The following is a 22,504-nucleotide window of genomic DNA, read 5'->3' as shown; positions in this document are numbered from 1 at the left end:
TTCAAATAATATTTTTTTGGATTGTGGCCATCAAGTAAAAAGAGAAAAGAGCCAAATGAGAGGAAGTGCAGTTGTAATTAATTCACCGGGTTGTTAAAATAAATGAATGAATAAATAAATCAGTTCAAAACATGAATAAATGAATTCAAATATATATATATATATATATATTTTTTTTTTTTTTTTTTTTTATTGATACCTATATCAAAATACCCATAATAGAGTCTACCATTACCATAATACAAAATATATGTATAAATTCTTTAAAAATGATACTCGATTTTGTCATTCCATAAACCCCTATGGCATATGAGATTTTATAGATCGTCTCTTAACCACAGAGATGTTAGTCTTTCATAACATAATTGCCATTTCAAATCACCTCATAATAAAACATGCCCTTCCCAAATGTTTTACATAACCCCGATTTGCATCTACAACATCATGTTCAAATTGTATTCCTTTGGCACCCTTTCAGTGTGGAAGCATATCCGCGCAGCGCAGTGGAGAGAAACGGGACGCGGTTCCGCGCTCAATCCCGACAGTAGATGGCAGCAGCCCAAGAAAGCTGATCCTGTCGGGTTCACCACGACTCTGCCTCTCAGTTGTGCAGCAGCACTCACACTGGAGGCAGCGGTGGTTTGAGGGACGTCCAATGAAACAGAAGAGCCGCCAGCTGCTCCTTTCGACTTTTACGCGTAGCCTGTCCTCCGCACCCGGAGACAGCACGTTCTGAAACCGCCATGGAAGACAAATCCAATTCGTTTTCGAGCAACAAAGAGGAGAAAGTGGATGGGAATAATGTGTTCCAGAGGCAAGACTCGATCTTGAAGAACAGCATGGGGAGCCAGAACATGAAAGACCACGCCAACTCAGTGGGTGGCAAGGGGGACCGGGAAGAAGCCATGGTCGGTTTTGACGATATAGACGCCGCGTCCAGGCAATCCGGGTTTATGCAGCGGCAGTTTGGAGCCATGATGCAGCCCGGGGTGAATAAGTTCTCCTTGCGGATGTTCGGGAGTCAGAAAGCCGTGGAGAAAGAGCAGGAGAGAGTGCAGACGGCTGGATATTGGATCATTCACCCCTATAGTGATTTTAGGTAAGGAGTGTGGAAAGTCACCTTCCCACGCACACTCAGGTCAATGTAAAATGGGCTCTGCGTGCGCCGCGCGGCGCGTTTGCAGTCATTTTGCATGGCGTTTCGGGGAACCGGAACGCATGCAATGTCCTTGGCATGAGTAGGGGTGAATGTCATCTCGGTGAATAAATGGCACGGCAGTCATCATGGGACGTCTCCGACCTGCCATCATTGGGCATTCTGCTGTTGTATAAGACGTGTGCTGGTGCGCGCGGGGAATGATGCACCACTCTTTGGCATTGTAAACACATAGCTGTTAGTGTCTGCCGTGAGGAGGAACGATGGTGGCTGCTGCGAGATCACGTCTTGTTTAAGGCATAAACGCGGATTATTCTATTGTTTTATCTCGTGACACTGTATGATCCCGGGTGGCTGTCACCAGCCCATGCCAATTTTAGAGCTGCACAGTTGATCTAAAGCAGTTTAACGCTAATCACGTTAGTCAGGTGAAAGGTGTGGATTTTCAAACCCAGTGCCCCCCCCAGAAAAATGCTTCATGCACAACTTGACTAGCTTATATACTTCTAATGAGACTACTACGGACAAATAATTTGCAATTATCACATAATTCCTGTCAAATAGCCTGTTAGGAATGGAATTATTACATCATTTAATTTGGTTGTGCACCAATTGGAGTTGGTTAGTCCATTTGAAGGTTTAAGTTTTCAGTTAGAATCTCACCTCAATAAATCAATAGGGATATATATATATATATATATATATATATATATATATATATATATATATATATATATATATATATATATAGTTTTGATGAACTCTAAGTCATCATGTGGCTGTCAGTTGTACCACCTGACTGATAATCTGTACATTTTTACAGTAACAACCCGATAGCTCAAATATGTTGGTATACAGTATATAATATATAACATCAGTTATAAAAATCAGTTATACAGTCAGCAAAATACATTGTCATGTTTTTACAGTAAAGTTATGACAACCAAAGCTGCCAGTATTTTTTTTACCATAATTGTGTAGACCGACAGACAGACAAATAGATAGATAGATAGATAGATAGATAGATAGACAGAGATACAGATAGACAGATAGATAGATATATAGATAGATAGATAGATAGATAGATAGGTAGATAGGTAGATAGATAGATAGATAGATAGAAAACAATAACATGTCTGATCATTAGTTTCAACTTCCCATCTGCCCGTTACGCTCTCCATGGTGCTGAAAACAGCTCCACGCTCTCCATGAATGCGGAAAACTTTATCCCTTACAGGGTCATTAGCTCGACTCCCACCTGCCTCACTGTTTTATTTATTCCATGTGCTTCATGTACTTTGCTTTGGCATATCATGTGTAACGTGTAAGAACATAACAACTCAGAAGTCGCACTCCCAAGGCACTATAACTACCAAAAGCAGGGTCATTCCTAATATACAGTTCGTTTTCAAGTCAACATTATATAAGTCTTAACATACAGAATCAAATATTATTATAATTATTATAATAGCCAGTATGCATATTACTTACAATTTCATAATTAAGTAAACAGGGATGAATTTTAAATCATAACCTCAGTTTGAGCAAATGCCATGTCTATAACAAGAAAACTAGGCTATTTATTAAGGAATTCTCAAGGTGTTTCTTTATTTTTTCTTTATCTAAACAAATGTTTCAAACAAATCTTATTTTCAATATCACTTTCCATCTTGTTAGTCTTTTGTAACACCCCTTTAACTGACAAAAGCGATGACATCATCCTCCAGTAAGTGACGTAATTGGTTTGTCTTACTCTAAAACATTTAATCCTGTTTAATAAAAGAACAGAAATTGCTTAAAAGATGATCATTTGTATATATCCTAATAAATTGCCAGTTTTTCATGGCATGGCAAAAAATGGCGATATCTACTCACTAGTGCTTCTAGTCTGTTGTAACCTAGAAATATTTTGGAATAATTTAAGTTACAACACAATCACTTTTTCAAGGTACAGAGGTTAGTCATTACTGCACAACAGGAATGAGCCATCATATCTTCTGGAAGTAAATTTCCACTGCTGCTTCTACTTGACATTTAGCTGATGTTTTTATGCAATGCGGCTCTCAGTGCACTTATTACAGGAAGCAACTCATGTCCCGCTCAAGAACACAATGGGAATAGTTCATGGATTTAATCCCACAACCTTTCAGGTCTTTAACCACTAGGGCCCTAGGTTATGCCACCCCTGAAACCGATCAGAATGGTTTGTGTAAAGCCCTCCAACATCACAGCAGGGATGAGAGAAGGTGAGATCGGATTAGATGTCCAACACACACTGAACGAGATTAACATCGCTCTTAACCCTGTGATGTAACGTGATTGACCTTTCTGCCATAATGTACAAAGCACGCGGCTGCTTAGCAATCATATGTTTGCTGCAAGATATTCTTATTGAGGAGGTCATTTTGAGAATCTAGTAATTAAAGCTTTTTTTATGTCAAAATACATATTTCCATATATATACAGTATACTGTATATAGTTAATTTTCCACCAAAAATTGCATCTTTGACATTGATCTATTTGATGGGGCATAGCAACACTAGCTCAACCAATGGAGTGATTTTGGGGGTGGGACTAACTGTTCGACTGACCAATGGCAGACAGAGGGAGTTTCAAATTACACACTTCAGCTTCAAAGACTTTTTTGATCAATCAGTAACCTTTAAATGTACATTTCTGCATAAAACTTACTGTACATACGCATGGTTTGAAGACTTTTAAAAAAAAAGCAAAAAGTTTTTTATTGCTAACTAAAACTATTTTAAACATTTATGTCACGTCAACTCTCAGAGTGTTTGGCATGTTAATGGATATGACAGTGTTGATATGTTCTGCTTCTGTTGTATACGTTTCTGCTTCTGTTATTGCTGCGGCTGCAGAGCAAGTACGGGACTTGCTACTGCCAATAGGTGGTTTGTAGTCACGTGATTGTGATGACGCGCGAAATTGGAGGGCAGGAAGTGAAGAGCGGAATGGACGAGATGGAGGAAAGTCTGTACTGTACTACTTTAGACGCTATTACAAGAGAAAGATATAGACAAAAAATCTAAACATATGTTGGATGTGATCCTTGCGTTATGAAGAGGAGTGATTTTTCAACTGAATTGAAAGATTTTCCTGTCATCGAGGCTGTCATTCTATTTTGTCCTGTGGATTAATCCGTAACATTAACCCCTAACAACCATTCAATGCTGCGGCGCTTCTCGACGTTACTTTTACGGCTGTTTACTTTACGTTATTAGGTTAACCACTCTCAAAGGTCTGCCGAAACACCACTAAACCACTGAAGGCTGCACCCTCAAAACACTTTGTAGGTAGCTTTGCTAACGTTACGCGTTTGTCTTCAGTTACAGGGGTAACTTACAAACTCAAAAGAAAAGAAGAAACAATTACTTTGACTTTACAAAGTTCGGAAACTGGTAACTGTGTGTGTGTGTGTGTGAGTTACGTTACACAAACATAGTCACATAAGTTGTATTAACTGACCTTTGATGAAGTGATCACTGCACACACGGGCATTTTCCGATTCCGCAGACGTAGGTTTGCAAGCCATTTTTTCTGGCGTTTTTCGGTCAATTTCTTGCATTTTTCCCCCTTATGAACAACAACTTTTGGTACACGATAAACACTCCTCATGGTTTCTCGGTTTGATCAATTTGAGCAACCATAAACGACGCAAAACATAGGCATTTTGAGTTTGTTATAGTGCTTCCTAAATGTAGCAAATCACTTCCTGCCCTACATCTGCATTTCGCGCCATGGCAACGCAGTAACGTGACGTCATATGCAAACAACCTATACATACAGAACATGCTGCTGAGACCAATTAAGACAAGCTGCTGCTGTACAATATAGCATACATGAATTACCTGAAGCAGATCTATACAGGTGGAGCTGGGGAAGGTGGAGGGTTTCTAAAAGCACACTGCAACTGCTATAGCAAATGATGACAGAGTTTTTGAAGATTGAGCAGCAAGCTCATTGGCTACTGATACAGCATGAACCAATCAGCTGTGCCCTATAGAGAATGATGTTAGTACCCCAGAGTGCAGTCTGGACGATGGGGCGGGGCGACATATTGGGGCGTGCTCCACCCACCCCCAATTTAATTGGTTTATTTCACAGCAATCTTATTGGCCTAGACGATTCAAGCCTGAGCATGCGCATTCCTTTATGTACTATTTTATGAATGATTTGGCCGTATTAAAGAACTATTAAATGCTAATGTTTATTGTACTTAAGACACAGAATAGATGAAGTTATTGTTTAAAAAGAACGCTTGGTGACAGCACCTCAGTGTACTTCAGGCTAATAGAGCTGTTTTACATTAGCGCGTCATTCACTTGGCTTCTTCATATTTCCATCAGGATCGGTGGATCAGCTAAATTTCAGAATTTTACGCAAATTATGATAATTCACTATTGGACAAACCCGAATGCAAGCAGCTGATTTGAAATTTTAAAGCGCGACCGGTTTTTTTTTTTTGTTGATTTTTTTTTTTTTTGTTGATTTTTTTTTTTTGTGAGATTTGTTCTCCAATGCTTGCATTTTTTGGCTCAAAGCGCAAATAAAATGTTTAATGGCAAACTCATTTTCCTTGCTGTTTACCTGTTAATAAAATATGAGGGCCAGGGCCTATATTGGTTCTGTATAGGCCTATGTTATAGTTTTTAAAGGTTCCTGTTTTCTAATAGGCTGGTTAACATGTAGGCCTACGACTATCTGTGACTGTGACATCAGGTATATTAAAAATCCAATTATTTATTTATCCACCCCCGCATTGTTTGTTCATGTTATAATCTGCATGTACGGGATAAAATAGTTTCAAATATTAATATAGCTGTAGCCTAACTATTAAAAAAAATCACTGCTGTAAATCTGTGCAATATAACAGTAGCCTACTTCAAAAATGTATTAAAATACCCAGCAGAGAAGTGATATGAATATTTATTACTTAAATATGCTCTTGAGCACATAAATAATAATATTTGCTATAGATCGACATAATATCGGTTTTTTAAAAAAAATTCCCCACTTTTCAGCACTGCAGGGCTGGCTTTTTGTAAAGCTGCTTTAAAACAATGTGAATTGAGCGCTATATAGACCTAGGTATATATAGGCTATATATCGTGGCCACGAATGAAGAATTCATTTCATTCCCCAGATTTAGCAGCACGTAGGCTATATTACACGACGGTCTGTCTGAAGGGATTGTTTGTTTTACAGTAACTTCATCTAACTTATTAAGTCGTATTAACTGTTTAACTCGAATTAAGTTAATCAAAACATCATCCAATTGATTATTGAAATCACCATGGTTATCACTTCATATTTCTGTAGTACGGCCAAACTCATGCCTCAAGCGTCCACGCCAATAAGATTGCTGTATTATAAACCAATGAAATTGGGGGTGGGCGGAGCGACACGTGTAGCCCCGCCTTAATGTGTCGCCCCGCCCCAATCGTCCAGACTGCACTCTGGGGTTACTCGAATGAAGTGATTACAAGCAGGTTGAGTTAAGGACCTACTATTAGCTTGCACCATCTAGAGTTTCATGACAGAACTTTGTATTTTTGCTAACTGAAATGAAGCTGAAATAAACTAAAATATAAGTATTTTGTCATTCACAGAGAAAGCAATAGGAAATTGTTTACTTACTATTTGTGATCCAACACTGCTGACTGCTTCATCTTTCAACAAAAGATTCTTTGCGAACTCTCCATTACAGTGTGCCTAATTTACAAAACAATTTGCTTTCAAAAGCTCTGAACAAATATATAATCCTCAGACACAATCCAGGACGCCATTAAAAAAAACTGACGCTGGTATCCTTCTGAAGTCTTTACAGAGACTCAAACGAGCTGTTTAAACTGGATGTGTCGAAGAGAACATTCCTTTATGCTTCTATTTACTCCTCCAATTGTCCTCTTGTCGGCAAATTCAAGCTTGTGTGGACACACATCTGTATGCTGTATCCAGTTTAGACAGCATCAATGATTATAATGGGTTTTATTTGCTTTTGACGTGACGTTCATATCCAGTGTAGGCAAGTGTCATCTGTTAGGCAACTGAACGCCAGTGGGCGTGGCCTATAGTGCGATGGTGTAAAACTATTGATTGCTCTTGCTCTGGAGGCAGGCATATGCAGATGAATTTGAAAAAAGGACGTTTTAATGGTACAAAGACCTTTATATGTCAAAAGAACAAGGCAAATTTGATTTCTCATGTCATGACCCCTTAAAAAGTTGAACTTATTTTAGCTTGAGCGCCATGTTTTTAGAATGTCGTGTCATGTGCAAGATGCTGCAAAAGACACGAGACATGAGCGCTACAGTTAAAGACGTCCATCTCGCATGTTTACCTTGAAAAACAATGAAAAAATAGTGCAGTGGAATGGAAATACATGTTCTGTGTGAATGGCCCTTTAGATGGCCATGCTTCAGTTCTGCAGGTGGTACACACGATATTGAGCCTTTGATCGCACTTGCCAAATAGGCTTTACATCAAAGAAAGAACCATAAAAGGAGGAAACAGGTGAGAAAGAGAAAACAAGATATGGAGAAGGAGACGGTGGACAGAAAGCAAATAGGAGGATGACTGTCGTTATTGCTTTTAATGGACGAAAGCCTGAACCGTGCGATACTGGCTACACTTGGCAGGCTTCGGTATCGTCTGCTAATTTGCAATGGCTTTCCTTTCTCACCCACACAGGGAACTGCTTTTTTGTATGCTTTTTTCAGTTAATGTTGTGAAATTTGGAAATTCTTTCCTAAATTTCTTGCAATAACATCACAGCTGTGAGCTGAAAATGTTGGAACCAGAAACATCACATGAGTGACAACAGCATTCACGTGTGCTGTTTCGGTTCTGAAGCATCAGGGAAACTCAATATCCCAGTGTGGTTCTTTAAAGATTAATAGGAGGTTAGTAAGATTCATTAGTCATTGTTTTCAGAAAAGGGCTCATGCTTGACTTGATGTGGACCGAGCCCTTTTGTCATCGGCTTTCGTCACGCGTGACTCAGTCGTGTGTTTCTTTTATCGGTCCTCCATATTGCATGTCATCTGCCTCTTGCTTTCCCTGTTTGACCAGCCTATTGCTGTGCACACAATTCTTCACAGGGGGAAGGAAAATCTATGGAAGATCTCCAAACGTGACTGACGTGACCTTTCCAGAATTCCTTCACCTTTTCGAGTGACTTTTTTTCTTTTTCTTACTTTTTTAGTGGCAGGATTTATCAGGTAACAGATGAGCCTGGGTCAAATCTCTGGCTTATAAATTAATCACACAGGTTGTGGAAAAGCAGGATTTGTATGTGAGCAGATTCCTTCTCCCTATCAAACGGCCTCTGATTTCTAAACCCAGATTAACCTCTATTTTTAGGGGCATGCAAGTTTGTCTTGCATTATTGATGCTTTTTGCTGTTGCTTTTTGGAGGCTTGTCTCAAAGACGTGTCCCAAAGTCTAATGAAGGTCTTTGTGGTTGCGTGTCTCACTTTCTTTTTCAAATTGATGCCCCTTGGTAATCTCGAAATAGCCTGAGTCTGTTTTTTTTTTCTCAGATGCAATGCTAAAAAATGCCCAATTTATGAATGCAGTGACTGCAGATCTCTGCAAACAGGCCATAGCAGGTTAAGAGCAATCTGTCTCTCATGTCCACCCCCAAAAAATAACAATATATATGTCATATATTTCATATATATTAAAAATAGTCACTATTTACTCACCCTCATTGTTCCAAACCTGTATGACTTTTATTTTCTTCTTTTACATCTTGCACTTTATAACATGTCCTCTGAAATTCCCTTTTTTCATGCAACATATAAAGCTATATTTATATATATATTTATTTTATATATACAGTAGTATTATAATAAGATTATCAGTGAAAAACACCTTAAATGTCTTCTCACACAAAGCTATCGTATAACTTCAGAAGACTTGGAATCTTGGAAAGTTGAGAGCTTGACAGCCTCATTCACATTCATTATATGAAGGGTTCTGGAATGACCTGAGAATTAATACATGACAGAATTTTTTCATTATTTCTTTAAAGAACCACATTTCACACTGGGGTAAAGTTGCAGCAGCTGCAGAGAGATAGAAAAGCGCATTTGAGCATATACAACCGTTGTGTGGAGGTCACGTCCTCTATGCTTGTCTTTAGTATTCTCCAGTAGGACAGATGGTCACATGGCAACCATCCCACCTCTGACAATGCAGCCTGTCTGTCAGTCGGTTGTCAAGGCTACAGTTACAAAAGCAAAACGGCTTATCAAAACCCTCTCAATACGAGTACTCGATATACCTCTGCATATACTCCACATGCATTTCATCCACAATCCTGGCTATACTGCAACCAACAGCATAAGCAATATCAAAAATACATTCTTTCACCTATTTAGAGCTCCCCAAAATAAAAATAACCTAAGTGGATATTATTAACCAAAGATGCCTGTTTGGACTCGAAGCACAGACAATTATTTGATACAGAATAGGTAGATATTTATAAAGCAAGGCCGAGAGCTTTTCTCATTCGCTCAGATCCATTACAGCCAAGTGCGTCGGCCACATCGGAGGCACCAGCCAGGGGTTTTTAGCATGAGATAGGATTCTTGAAAGCATCTATTTTAGTTCATGGATGTATGCCGTTATCAGCGGCCAGGACATTTTGTGTGGTTCTCTAGGCCAGCCCGGCGCCCGTCAAAATACGTCTGGCTTTGGTCTTTACAAGACACAGTAGCTACATTAATGCAATTACAGCATGTGTGTGTGTGTATACGCTGTCCTCTGAACATTGCAAGCATTGCAAAAAATCTCGGAAACACTTTACTTAAAGCCTTTATGTATAATGCATTGTATAACCAAAGAAAAAATGCATTATAAGTAGTGCTGGGCAACGATTAATCGAATAAATGTTTGTGTTTACATATTATATATGTGTGTATATATAAATACACACAGTATATATTTAAGAAATATTTGCATGTACATACTGTATATATTTACACATAATTTATATTATATATAAATATTTTATATATAAATACCACATTTTCTTAAATATATACAAGCAAATGTGAGTATTCATATATACAAAATAATTATACATTAGTACACGTTGCTCAGCACTAATTATAATATTCACAGATTCCTTGTTACATCTGAAATTGGTTGTTTGTCGTATTTTAATGCATTATACTTTCTAAAGGTGTATAACTATGGTTACAATTATTCATGAGACCGCATATAATGCATTATAAGGAGCATTACAAGGCAGAAGTAATGCATTAAAAATACTTTTATAATGCATTATGAAAAAAGGCTTTAGGTAAAGTGTTAGCAAAACCTCTTCTATTGTTTGCTGGACTCCGATCAGAGTGTGTTCAGAGAGCTGACTCATGTCTGTTCACGGCAGACAATAGAAACTGGCTATTTTTCACTTTGTGCTGAGGAAGATTTCTTCACATTAGGTGGCACGAGTAATACCGCCAACATAGCAATGTTTGCTAATTACTTCACTTGTGTTTGGTTTGGCTTGTTGTCAAACATTAGATTTGCACTTCCGAACAACAATGGAAGTCTTTAACCTGAGCTAAATAGACATCTAGACGCACAACTTTAATTTATCGACTGGATTTTTTATGTGCATTGCAGAGTCTGTAGCCATTTCAGGGACATGTCTGGTCTGCCAAGGCAGACAAACGCTGCAAGACATGAAAATGGAGGCTGACTGATGTTTCGTTATTTATCAGAAGCATCTTCTTGACCAGTAGATGGGAGAGTGTCCTGTCAGGAAGGACAGGGTGATTATGACAGCATTATCTGTAAGAGGGAATTTGCATCAAGGATGGTGATTCAATTGAATGAATAAATATAAATAAATTAAATAAGAATTTTTTTTTTTTTTTCAAACAAAGAATAAATATGCTTACTTGGAATCAATTAAATAAGCAGTCAGTCCAAATGCTGTTGTTTTGTCCTTCAATTCTTTGCATGTCTATTTAACACAGGGCGTCTTGTTACATAACATTGAAGATTTGAAATCATAATGCGATTTTTCTCGCTGTACGAGCTGTGTGCTTCATCTTCTGCCAAGCAACTGAAAATCTCTCGCATGAGTTTAATGCTCTGGTGAAGAGAGAAAAAGAAGGAAATATCAAGAATATTACGAATGACATTTTATAAAAAATCTTTCTATTCAATACGTACTGTAAACCTTTACCATTATTTTTGAAAAGGGTTCTTCAATGGCCAATGCTGATAACTGATAATGCCAGTATATTTACATTTCGGATGTCCATGCACTGCTGTTTTTAAAGGTTTTCAATTGAAGTCATTTATGATTAAAGTTGCGTTTATTTGATGAAAAATACGGTACTATTGTGAAATAATATTACAATAAATAAAAAAAACTGTGCTCTATTTTAATCAATTTTAAAATGTAATTTAATTTTTAAGTTTACAGTCACTATTTTTATCAAATTATTGCTCCGTCAACGAATAAAAGTAGCAGTTTCTTTAAAAAATTAAATAAAAATCGAATCTATGCCAAAATGGTGTGTGTGTGGCCATGTGGGGAAATTTTTTGGTCCCCATGAGGAAAACAGCTTATAAATCATACTATATAAGTGATGTTTTTTGAAAATGTAAAAAGGCAAAAAGTTTTGTGTGATGGGTTGGTTTAGGGTCAGGGTTAGTGTTAGGGGATAGAATATACAGTTTGTACAGTAAAAAAATCATTATGTCTATGGAAAGTCTCCATAAAACATGCGTGTGCGTGCGTGCGTTTGTGTGTATGAGCTTTACAGTATAGCAGCTGTATAAAATAAATAATTACATTTTTTAAATGATGAAAAAAATTGTGCATTACCCATTATCAAAAGGTCTGTTTGTAGACTTTTAGATAAAAAGTAAGATTTCATGCTTCTTGCCAATAATCTAAAATGGCTAAATATCAGCCAGTTTTGCCTAAACGAAATATCAGTCTGCTGGTTCAAACTCCTTATGGAACAATCTATGAACTATCCCAATTGTGCACTTGATCAAGACATCTAACCTCATGTTTCTCCAAGGAGATTGTCCTTGTAAGAAGTGCATTAAATAACTAGTCAGCTGGTGGGCATTGGTTTCAGCTAGCTAGCAATACGCATTAATAAAGTACACATGGTATAATTGCTGGGCCCAGCAGGCAGTTGGTGGTACTGCATCAACAAACACCTTCAAAACTGCCCCCGCGATTCCATTCACCCCTATGGTGGCTCCATTCACATGTTTTCAAAACACAGGCTAATTCCTGAGGGTGCATGTGCTGCTGGCTCAGCAATTACACCCTGTACCTTTAATTAGCTTACTGCGTATTGTACAAGCAAAGCAGAATCTCACACACAGACGGTTGTAAACACACAACACTCACATAAGAAAGGGAAACCCTCTCATGTTACAATCACCCTCTTTCATTTTCGGTCCTGTGGCTCTTTGCCTCCTCATCCAGAGAGCAAAGCGCGAGCTGTGCTGCGCTGTCACAGTGCGGCAATCCAGCAGGAAGTGTTGGCGGTGATATCAAAAGCGACAGGGAAATGAGCTGTAGAGCATCGTGTGCGGACTGCAGGCTGAAGTCTGTTAGGCAGAACCCACAGAAATATCACAAATATCTGAGGGCTGTCGGAGTGAGGGCATTCCAGCGGAAAAGAGCGGGGATTTAATCTGGCTAGTTCTGCTACATCATCTTCTTGCTGAAAAGGGCTAGCGTTTTTCTGCTATTGGGAATAGAGTCAGGATGGGAGGGAATGCAAGTGCTTTTGAAGGGGTTGTAAAGTCAATTCATGGGTAAAGCTTTGATAGATCTGGTAATGGAAAAGGTTAAGCCATACGTTTGACCAAAAATTCAGTCATACCTGCTGAAGAAAACAGCAAATGTTGTGTTTTTGAGAATGGGATGCTTATGTATCCAAATCAGGAAATTTAGGAAATTCATGCCGGTCTAAGCTGGAGGGTTGTGCGCCATTGAGAACTAAAAAGAGAATGCCTTTTAAAATCCAGTTTGAATTGAGGTAGCAAAAATAATGTAGAATTGCAATTTGAATTGGATTGTGTAGAGAGGCAAAGTTCATCAAGAAAACAAATTATGTAAAACGCTTAAAGTGTGAAGATTTATTGGCCTTATCGATATTTTGATATGCCAGCAAATGTTTGGGGTCTGTGAGATTTGTGTAATGTTTCAGAAAGAAGGATCACCAAGGTTGCATTTATTTGATGGAAAATACTGTTTCACACTCAAAACAGTAATCATTACTCACATGATCCTTCAGAAATCATTCTAATATGCTGATTGCTGCTCAAGAAACATTTCTTATTAATATCAATGTTGAAAATGGTTGTGCTGCAAAAAGTATTAATTCATTTTTTTTAATTCTCACTGACCCCAAGCTTTTGAATGGTAGTGTATATGTGTGTCTCATCATATTTAATAAATGTATTTTTGTGGACCAGGGTAGAAAACACCTAATTTCCCAGAATGCATTTTACTGTGTTGAATTGCAGTTCAGTAAATTCTTCTTACTGTCATTCTGATTCACATTCCAATTCAACTTCCTATGGGGTGTGGCCAAATCATCTCAAATTCACATTCATTAATTGAAAGGGAATCAATTGTTCAATTCTGAATGTCGCACAACCCTGCTAAGCTGGGAGAGAAACAGCTTTGCCTTCAACTGGTCCCACATTAACACGTCACTTTTTATCTCCCCTGCAGGTTCTACTGGGACTTGATAATGCTCATCATGATGATGGGGAATCTAATTATCATTCCTGTGGGAATTACCTTCTTTTCCGAGCAAACCACCACCACCTGGCTCGTGTTCAACGTGGCCTCGGACACCATCTTCCTGGTGGACCTGGTCATGAACTTCCGAACGGGAATTGTGAACGAGGAGAGCTCGGAGATCATCCTGGACCCAAAGGTCATTAAGATGAACTACCTGAAGAGTTGGTTCGTGGTAGACTTCCTGTCCTCCATCCCGGTGGATTATATCTTTCTAATAGTGGAGAAAGGCTTCGATTCAGAGGTCTACAAGACTGCCCGAGCGCTGCGTATCGTACGCTTCACCAAAATCCTCAGCTTGCTCCGTCTTCTCAGGCTTTCGCGCCTCATCAGATACATCCACCAGTGGGAGGAGGTGAGGGGACAGTGTGTGTATGAGTGTGTGTGTGTGTGTGTGTGAACGAACTATGATGCAGATGGCCTTTAGTAACATGTCTTGAATTTGTTAGCTTCCCGTATGAACAAGAAGAGATGTTAGTTGACGTTGTGCACATTTAAGTGTGTCAAGCAATCGACCCAAGGTGCTTTGAGATCAGATGTTGTTCTGCAGCACGAGACCTCTGACACACGCTCTTTAGAGGTGGAGAGACTTATTTGGGGGTTAAGGTAATCATATCTGCTGCTTAGCCCTTGGCGACACCTCAAGAGCCGCACTGGGGAGCGAGAGCGGGAAGAGGAACCGACCTCTTCAACGCTGCATGAGCAGCTGAGAAAAACTATTAACTGCCTCAGTATTTATGCTAGAGCACTTCACTCCCACCACTGTCTGAGACACCCCAAGCTAAAATACAAAGCATTAATCTTTACATGACGCATGCGGTTTGCGAGCCCTCCCCAAACGGACCAGTTTCACAAGAGCGTTGCTTCACTTTAAGGTCAATTCTGTCAGAAAAAACACTGCATTTTTCTGCTTCCCACCTGCTATTATCTCTAACCAATTGTACAGTAAATTACAGCTTATGTTATGAAAGTTAACCCAACTCAGACAACCCTTTTTTGCCATTGAAGATTTGTTGCATGATAGAAAAAACATCATATTGAAACCATCATATAAGGTTAGTTTCAAGGATGTTTGGTAAGCTGCTAAGGAGAAGAAAGATATCTCTCTTTGTTTTGGTTCCCTGTGTGTTATTAAACTCTTAAAGCCGGTTCATCTTCCTCTTCAGCTGGCAGACGCCCAAGCCAGGGCAAGTAGAGAGCAGAGTCGACGCTTTCTGATCTTACCTAATTGAAAGACAGATGTACCCTCTCAGGAAGAGTAAAACAAACAGTAATCACGGTTGATTCATTACTATTGTGTTCTGCTGCCCATCTACCGTTGTATTAGCCAAGACAGGGACTCCATTGACATTATGTAGACAAAATGCTCTACAGACAAAGTAGAAGAACATCCAGTGCCAAAAACACCTAGTGCTAAAAACATGGCCTTAAACTCACCATCATGAAGGTTGTTGTGTGGGATGCCCAAATTGGCGCTATGCGGTTTCTAAGATGTTCTGAGTGGTTGTTAGCTTGTTGCTATGCAGTTTCTAGCATGTTTTGGGTAGGCTATTTCAGTGTTAGTCTATGGGATTTATCCAACCCAGGCACATTGGGGATCTGCAAAATTTTATTACATTGATTATTGCACGATTTGCGACACTTTCAAAGTAAAATGTAGAGTAAGTGGCGCTAAAAGCGTCATGTGTTTGGACCTCTAACCTCTGAAATTACATTTTAAAGTAGCAATCCAGAACCACAGGCTAAACCTGGCCAGAGGCTTTACCAAGCACTTATTTACGGCATCCCCAGAAGCATCCACATTATACACACAATTTACCCTCTCTCATGCTGCTCTCATGCATTCTGGGAAATCTATCAGCCCTGTCTCACTCTCTCTTTCTTTCTGACCTCTCACTGCCATGCTGTTTCTTTATTGCAAGGCAAGTTGCTACTTGCATATTTATATCTACTGTGTATATATATTGCACATCGCATGTATTATTGCATAGTATTTCCACAGTCAGACAGACATAAACCTCCCCCACCCTCTTCCATTCCCTTCTCAGAGAGATGTTTTGATTGTTGGGGAGGAGCGAGTGTTTATTCCCGACCTCAGGTTGCTCTGCTGGCACATGCTGCGAATCCGGGGGTTCGCTGTCTCTGTCTCAATCCTGTCGTGAGCAGGTCTGTGCGCTATATACCACACCGTAGACGCCATGTTGAATAAAGTCACGCTACCCTGATCCGCTCAAACACAGCTGTGACGTGAGTTAGCGCGTGGATCACGATGCTGCAGTGTGAGATGGTGCAGAGTCTAAAAGGGCTTCAATGAAACCTGGTGTGTGAATCAAGAGGCCGACGCAGAGCAGACGTGACTGATAGGTTAAGAGAAAACGTAGACTATATTAGGTTGCTCATGCACATGCAATCTTGCATATGCAATCTTTCTCATGCATATATGCACATGTCTCTGCATATCTCCTGTTTCTGGTTTGCCTCCCTCTCTATCTCCTTTCAATTTTTCTTACCCACCCCATTTTGTTCCTATTATCTAGCAGTGTTTCTTTTTGTTTTCTCTTAACCCTGCAGTATAACACTGTCTTTCCCTTTTACTTCCTGTCTTTACTCCCCTGTGTCTGTTTTTCTCTTTCTCTCTCTGTTTCTCTCTCTAATGAGGGGGGGGGGGGGGGGGTCAAGTAGAGTAGTGCACATACATCCTATGGAGCATACCTTATTATTTCTGTGTAAATCTATTCATGCTTAAATTGTTGCTTTGAATTAAATGGGAAAATTAACATAATGGTTTTAAGTACAAGATCATGTTTCCCGAATAAGGTCTAATTGACCAGAATTCCTTACATTCCTTACACGCAGAACCTGATTTCATCAAGTGCAACATGTTCCTGGATCAACATCTTTGTTGATCCTGAAACAACAATTCAATCAACCAATCAGATTTGAGGGACAAGTTTACAGTTTATGTCAAGTTTAGGCTTACAACCAGGGTTAGGTGCTTCTACATCAGTGTTATTCACCATTCGTTTCCTTCTGATTTTAGGGATAACGTATGGGTAGGGTTAGGTTTAGGGGTCTGGATATGATTACCGTTACATTTTCTAACAGGAATGTTGTTTCAGGATCAACAAAATATGTTTGCGTCTAACTCTGCAAAATCCGGATGTGCTTCTAACACTGCAAGAACGGCAGGTTATTATAGCACAGCTAGGTTCAACAATATATAGAGTAGATATAGCAATATATATGTGCCAGGCCAAATATTTTGAGAATATCACATCATACATCAGTCAGACCTTTTAATATTTTAGTAAATACACTACCGTTCAAAGGTAAGATTTTTAAAATGTTTTTGAAAGAAGTCTCTTATGCTCACCAAGACTGCATTTATTTGATAAAAAATACAGTAAAAACATTAATATTGTGAAATATTATTACGATTTAAAATAGCTGTTTTCTATTTGAATATATTTTAAAATATAGTTTATTCCTGTGATGCAAAGCTGAATTTTCAGCATCATTACTCCAGTCTTCAGTGTCACATGATCCTTCAGAAATCATTCTGAAATGTTGATTTGCTGCTCAAGAAACATTTCTGATTATTATCAATTGAAAACAGTTGCTAAATATTTTTATTTTTATTTAATAAAATATTTTATTACATTATAAATGTCTTTACATTTAATTGAATATGAATATCTTTAAAAAATAAATCTTACTGACCCCAAATGGTAGTGTAATGTGTAAATTAGGTTTCTCTCTCTCTCTCTGTGTGTGTGTGTGTGTGTGTGTGTGTTATTTGTATAAATTGCATCACTCGCGCAAGAGTGCTTTCCCACCCAAATATCATCACAGCTGTGATTCTGCTGTAGGTAGGCCTTATCACAATCCCTTTCATATTTCAGAAAGACACGATTTTAAGTGTGATGTTGTTTTAATACAGCAGTTTAACTGAACCAATAACGACAATAGAAATCTCCTTAAAGTAATGAATCCACTGAGATAAAACAACATGTTAAAGAAACACCTCTTTTGGGGATCATCATTCTTGCTTTATATTCTGTTCCTGGAATGCTCTTAAAAGCTTATCTAATGCTAAATGGAATGGGACAGAGAGGAACAAGCGGAGAAAGAATGGAAAGAATAAGAAAATTGGAAGGATTGGACATTCAGCGTGTTTTTGGGAAAAGAGAGGCAAAATCAACAGACTAGGGCGGGGAGACTAGTGAGCACTCGAATCCCCAAGTCAATGAGTGTCACATCTGTCCATTTGCTCTCACACCAGCATTTTGTCAGCTCTGTGGAGGCCTGATGGTGTGTGCGTGTGTGTGTGTGTGTGTGTGTGTGTGTGTGTGTGTGTGTGTATCAGTGTAGAACCTACAACAAAACACAGCTGTTCCCTTTCAGTGCCCAGAGCAGGTAACTTCACCAGCTAAAATGCATTCATCTTTAAACTACTGAAAACGTACAAACGATTTCTTTGCTCTTCTAGAATAAAAGTATGAAAGGAAGATTCAGCATCAGAGTACAGAACAGGCAACTGTAACTTGTAACAATTGCAAAAAACTTAGTTTAAATAACTTTTAAAATATACTTTTTTATTGCAACGTTGTGACAATGCAACTTTATATCTATATCTTATTTTAAACTTCATCTCACAATTAAACTTCTTATTTTTTTTACTCCGAGGCAGAAACAGACAAAGGCTGTGTTCAGAAATGAACTGTGTACTCTCCAGGATGTACTATATTCTACTATTTTTAAAAAAAGTTGTAAATAATGAAGTTGTAAATAACAATCTTGTAAATAATTCCCTAAAATGGGAATTTTGTTATTTGCATTTTTAATTCGAATTTGTATAAAAATGTCTTAACTGTTGGCAGCCAGAACAAAAATTTAAGGGAAAATTGGTAATATGCTACTGTATAATTTCTGTATAATGTGGAATTTCTTATTTGAATTACTTCAGGTTTACATCTTAAACCATAAGATGTCATAACCATAAGCCTATGACAAATGACTTGTGACATTTGCATATCAATGCATATTCAGTATTTACAAGCTTGGCCCATCCTGATAAACGACAGTGTTACGTTTGCCAATATAAAGAGGCTTGCCAAGCATAACAGGGGTTTTTACATATAGAAGTCTTAAAGGTACAGTAGCAAAAACAGCATGTGGATAGAGGGTTAAAAATGTAAAGAAAAAAATTACAACCGCTTTGGAGTCAGAAATCTTAAATAACATTTTGAGAGGACTTTAAGGAAAATAAAGGTTCCAGATGCGATAGAAGAACCATTTTGGGATCCCTAAAGAACCTTTCAGTGAACAGTTCTTAAAAGAACCATTATTTCTTAGTGTAAATAATATTTTAATAATCTAAAGAACCTTTTGTATGAAAACCTTTTGTACAGTGGAAAGGTTCCATGAATGTTTAAGGTTTTTTTCCATTTTGACAAAGAACCTTTATTTATAAAAGTGTACTTAAAAAGTGCAGAATATGCCATAAATAGCTGAATTTCTTTTAATGGGGGTTGCACATAAACCACATCATCCGTCCATGGAAACAAAACAGGTCAAATTCATCAGAAGATTGCGAACATCAGTCAGATGATGCTGTCTCTTTAAGCATGTCTCAACCTGAGAGATATTCAAGCAGGATGATTCATCAGTGAGCAAGTAAATTGATCTAAAAGGGGAAAATCAGACCCACATACTGAGTTCATTCAGGGAAGAAGGAGCACAGTAGGGGGGCAGAGACGTACTAATGACGCCAATGTTAGTAAACTAGTCTGGAGACGAGGTCATTCAACAAGCCCCAATTTCACCAGCAGGTTTTTCTTTTTAGGACAGAGAGGATCCTGGGGGATATTGTGCAGGTCTCAGCTTGGGCTGTGCCCTTGAAGAAAGGTAGGCAATTTTCGGAAAGGCTAGCAATAGAGAGCTAGCTTTGAAAGCATAAGATCCCTTCCTCCCTTTAGAGCTTCTCTAAAGCCACGCCTCCTCCAAAACACATAAACACACACTGCAGGAAGCAAACAAAAGCGTCACGAGAGATCTAATGTCTCAAAGCACGTAACATTATAATAATAATGAACATAACTTAAAGAGCTCTGACCTGTACCACCTGACTGCTGCAGTTTCATTTTGGCGTTGATAGTGTTGATATTGAAACTTGTGTCACAAGCCACTCCAAGTATAACGTGACGGGATTCCATCTTTGACAAATTACATTAGTTATGGCATAAGATTGTTGTTTCGGTTCAGGAGGAACTGTAAAAGGTGGCTTCTGTTTTGTTTGTGGCGCTCGGTGACTGACGTCTGTCTAACTTTGCGTAGCATGGTGACACGTGATGTCTACGCGAGCAGGTGCGCGGAGGTATGAAAATACATGTGTTGACAGGCGGGTGGGACATCGTATCACTGCATTCGGACCGAATTCAATGATTGGACGAACATTTTATGGTCCTACGCCTTCCATGGACAATATATATAAATACATTTAGACCACTTAACTTAGTGATTGCCATCAGGATATGAAGAGATTTTCAACCAGCATAACAAAAAATGTTTCTGGAACAAATACCTACCCTAGTTTGCAAACAGTAAACATATTGTAAACTGTAAACAGACATATTTAAATCTATTTATAAAATGAATGTTTAATGCATATTTAAATGTAACAATAACATAAATAACTTTTTAAAATAAATACATAGACATGTTTAAACTAAATTTAATTCATGTTTAAAATATTAAATGTAACATTAATAACTTAATCATAATTAACAATAAAAACAATAGAAATAAACAAATACATTTTAAATGATTATTAATTGAATAAAATAAATGCAAAAAATAAAAAGAATAATTTCATTTTAATTTGTAAATTAAACATTTTAAACTGTAGAAATGTTTTGTTTTTGTTTGTTTGTTTATAAAAACTAAGAGGCTTCTAAACTCCCCCCAAAATAATTTAGACTCTTCTCTCAGTTTATATAAACGTATTAGATTTGTATTCAACACTGAACATTCGTTTAATTCTGAATTGAATTTATTTAAAAGTATGTTTGTTTGGTGTCTGTCTAGGTGCTTGGCACCTCAGAAACACACAGTGCATTCAAATGTCACATTCATCGGGTCAATACTGTCCTTTCTAAACAAAAGGTCACCAAATCCCAGAGTAAATGTTGCTCCTGAGAACAGCTACATCACTTTGGTCGAGAACAACGGGATGGTTCCCGTGTTGTTCTCAGGTTAGTCAGACTCTGTTTTGTCGTCCACCTGTGTGTGTGTGTTTTTCAAAGTACCTGTGTCTGTTTCTGATGACTCATCCTTTCTCCACATACGTCCCACAGGTGCCAGGAGGCTATGCTAGGTGAGAGAGTTAATGCTAGGTGAGGGAAGGTGAGGATATTGCGTGTTTACCTCCTCAGCGAGGTTTTGCGTCTGTGCCAGGGATTAGAAAACGAAGCACAAATAGCTCAGTCACACCTTAAAGATGCAAGAGCAGGAAGGCTTCTACCACCAGTCGTTCCCTGATTCCAGAAGACTCATGCTGAGTTATTCCTCAGATTTGGCAAGATATCATGCCAAATTTTTTCATATTTGGTTGTGATGAGGGCAAATAGAACAACCTACTCTGTAAAAATGCTTTGGTAAAAAAACTGTTAGTCGGCATGAAATGGAAGTTGCGATACTCTTTTCTTCCCTATTGTGACATCTAGGGCCCTATTTTAACGATCTGAAGCGCAAGTATCAAGTGCGAAACGCAAGTAACTTTGTGGGCAGGTCTTGGGCGCTGTTGCTATTATACCGGCGGGATAAATGACTCTTGCGCCCGACGCAAATCTAAAATGGGTTGGTCTGAATGGGTTTGGGCATAACGTGAAATAAACCAATCAGAGTGACATCTCACATTCCCTTTAAGAGCAGGCGTGCTTGTTCCTTGGCGGATTGCTATTATAACGGCGGATTTGCCAGACGCGCGGCAGGAGCGGTTCACAGCCGAGGAGACGTTCTCGTCAGGGACGTAAAACACAGAGAAGTGACATTGGGGATGGAGAAACACACCCAAACAGGCGTATAATAATTTGGGTAAATGTGTAAGCTAGATTTATGCCTATTTTTCACATCTTCATGGACAATGATTTCCCATAATGTATGATTTGCAAAAATGAAAACTGCTGCGTCTGTGTGTAGATGAGAGAATCAAAGTGTATGCGCGTTGTGCACACGCTACATTGATTATGGCCAAGCATGCGCCCTTAAAATAGCATATGAATAACATGCACAACGCGCCACTGACTTTAGACTAGGTTTTTCCTGGTCAGTGGCGGAATTGTTTTCTAAACCTGCAAAATAGCATCAGGGAACGTTTGCGCCGCAACACGCCTCCTCTTTGCGCTGAACCGCCCCCCCCCCGAGAGCGCAAGTTCATTCCCAAGTTTACCGGCATGCGTCTGTGGAGGGAAAAGTCCGCTGTGCGCGGGTGCAAAATAGGAATGATACATGCGTCGGTGTACAA

General features: G+C 38.7%; 1 protein-coding gene across 1 annotated transcript in view; it reads left to right on the top strand.

Moving 5' to 3' along the window:
• Window positions 1-596: 596 nt before the first annotated feature.
• Window positions 597-22,504, top strand: part of hcn1 (hyperpolarization activated cyclic nucleotide-gated potassium channel 1) — a 99,538-nt gene continuing 77,630 nt past the window's right edge. The window contains exons 1-2 of the mRNA XM_079898207.1: window positions 597-1,099; window positions 13,912-14,335. Of these exons, the coding sequence (XP_079754333.1) occupies window positions 744-1,099; window positions 13,912-14,335 (780 nt within the window). The 5' untranslated portion in view covers window positions 597-743. The remainder of the gene's footprint in view (window positions 1,100-13,911; window positions 14,336-22,504) is intronic.

The sequence above is a fragment of the Squalius cephalus genome (assembly GCF_949319135.1).
Source record: "Squalius cephalus genome assembly, chromosome: 17".
Taxonomy (NCBI): Eukaryota; Metazoa; Chordata; class Actinopteri; order Cypriniformes; family Leuciscidae; genus Squalius; species Squalius cephalus.
The sequence above is the reverse complement of the archived record's forward strand: the minus strand, read 5'-3'. Positions and strand labels throughout refer to the sequence as shown.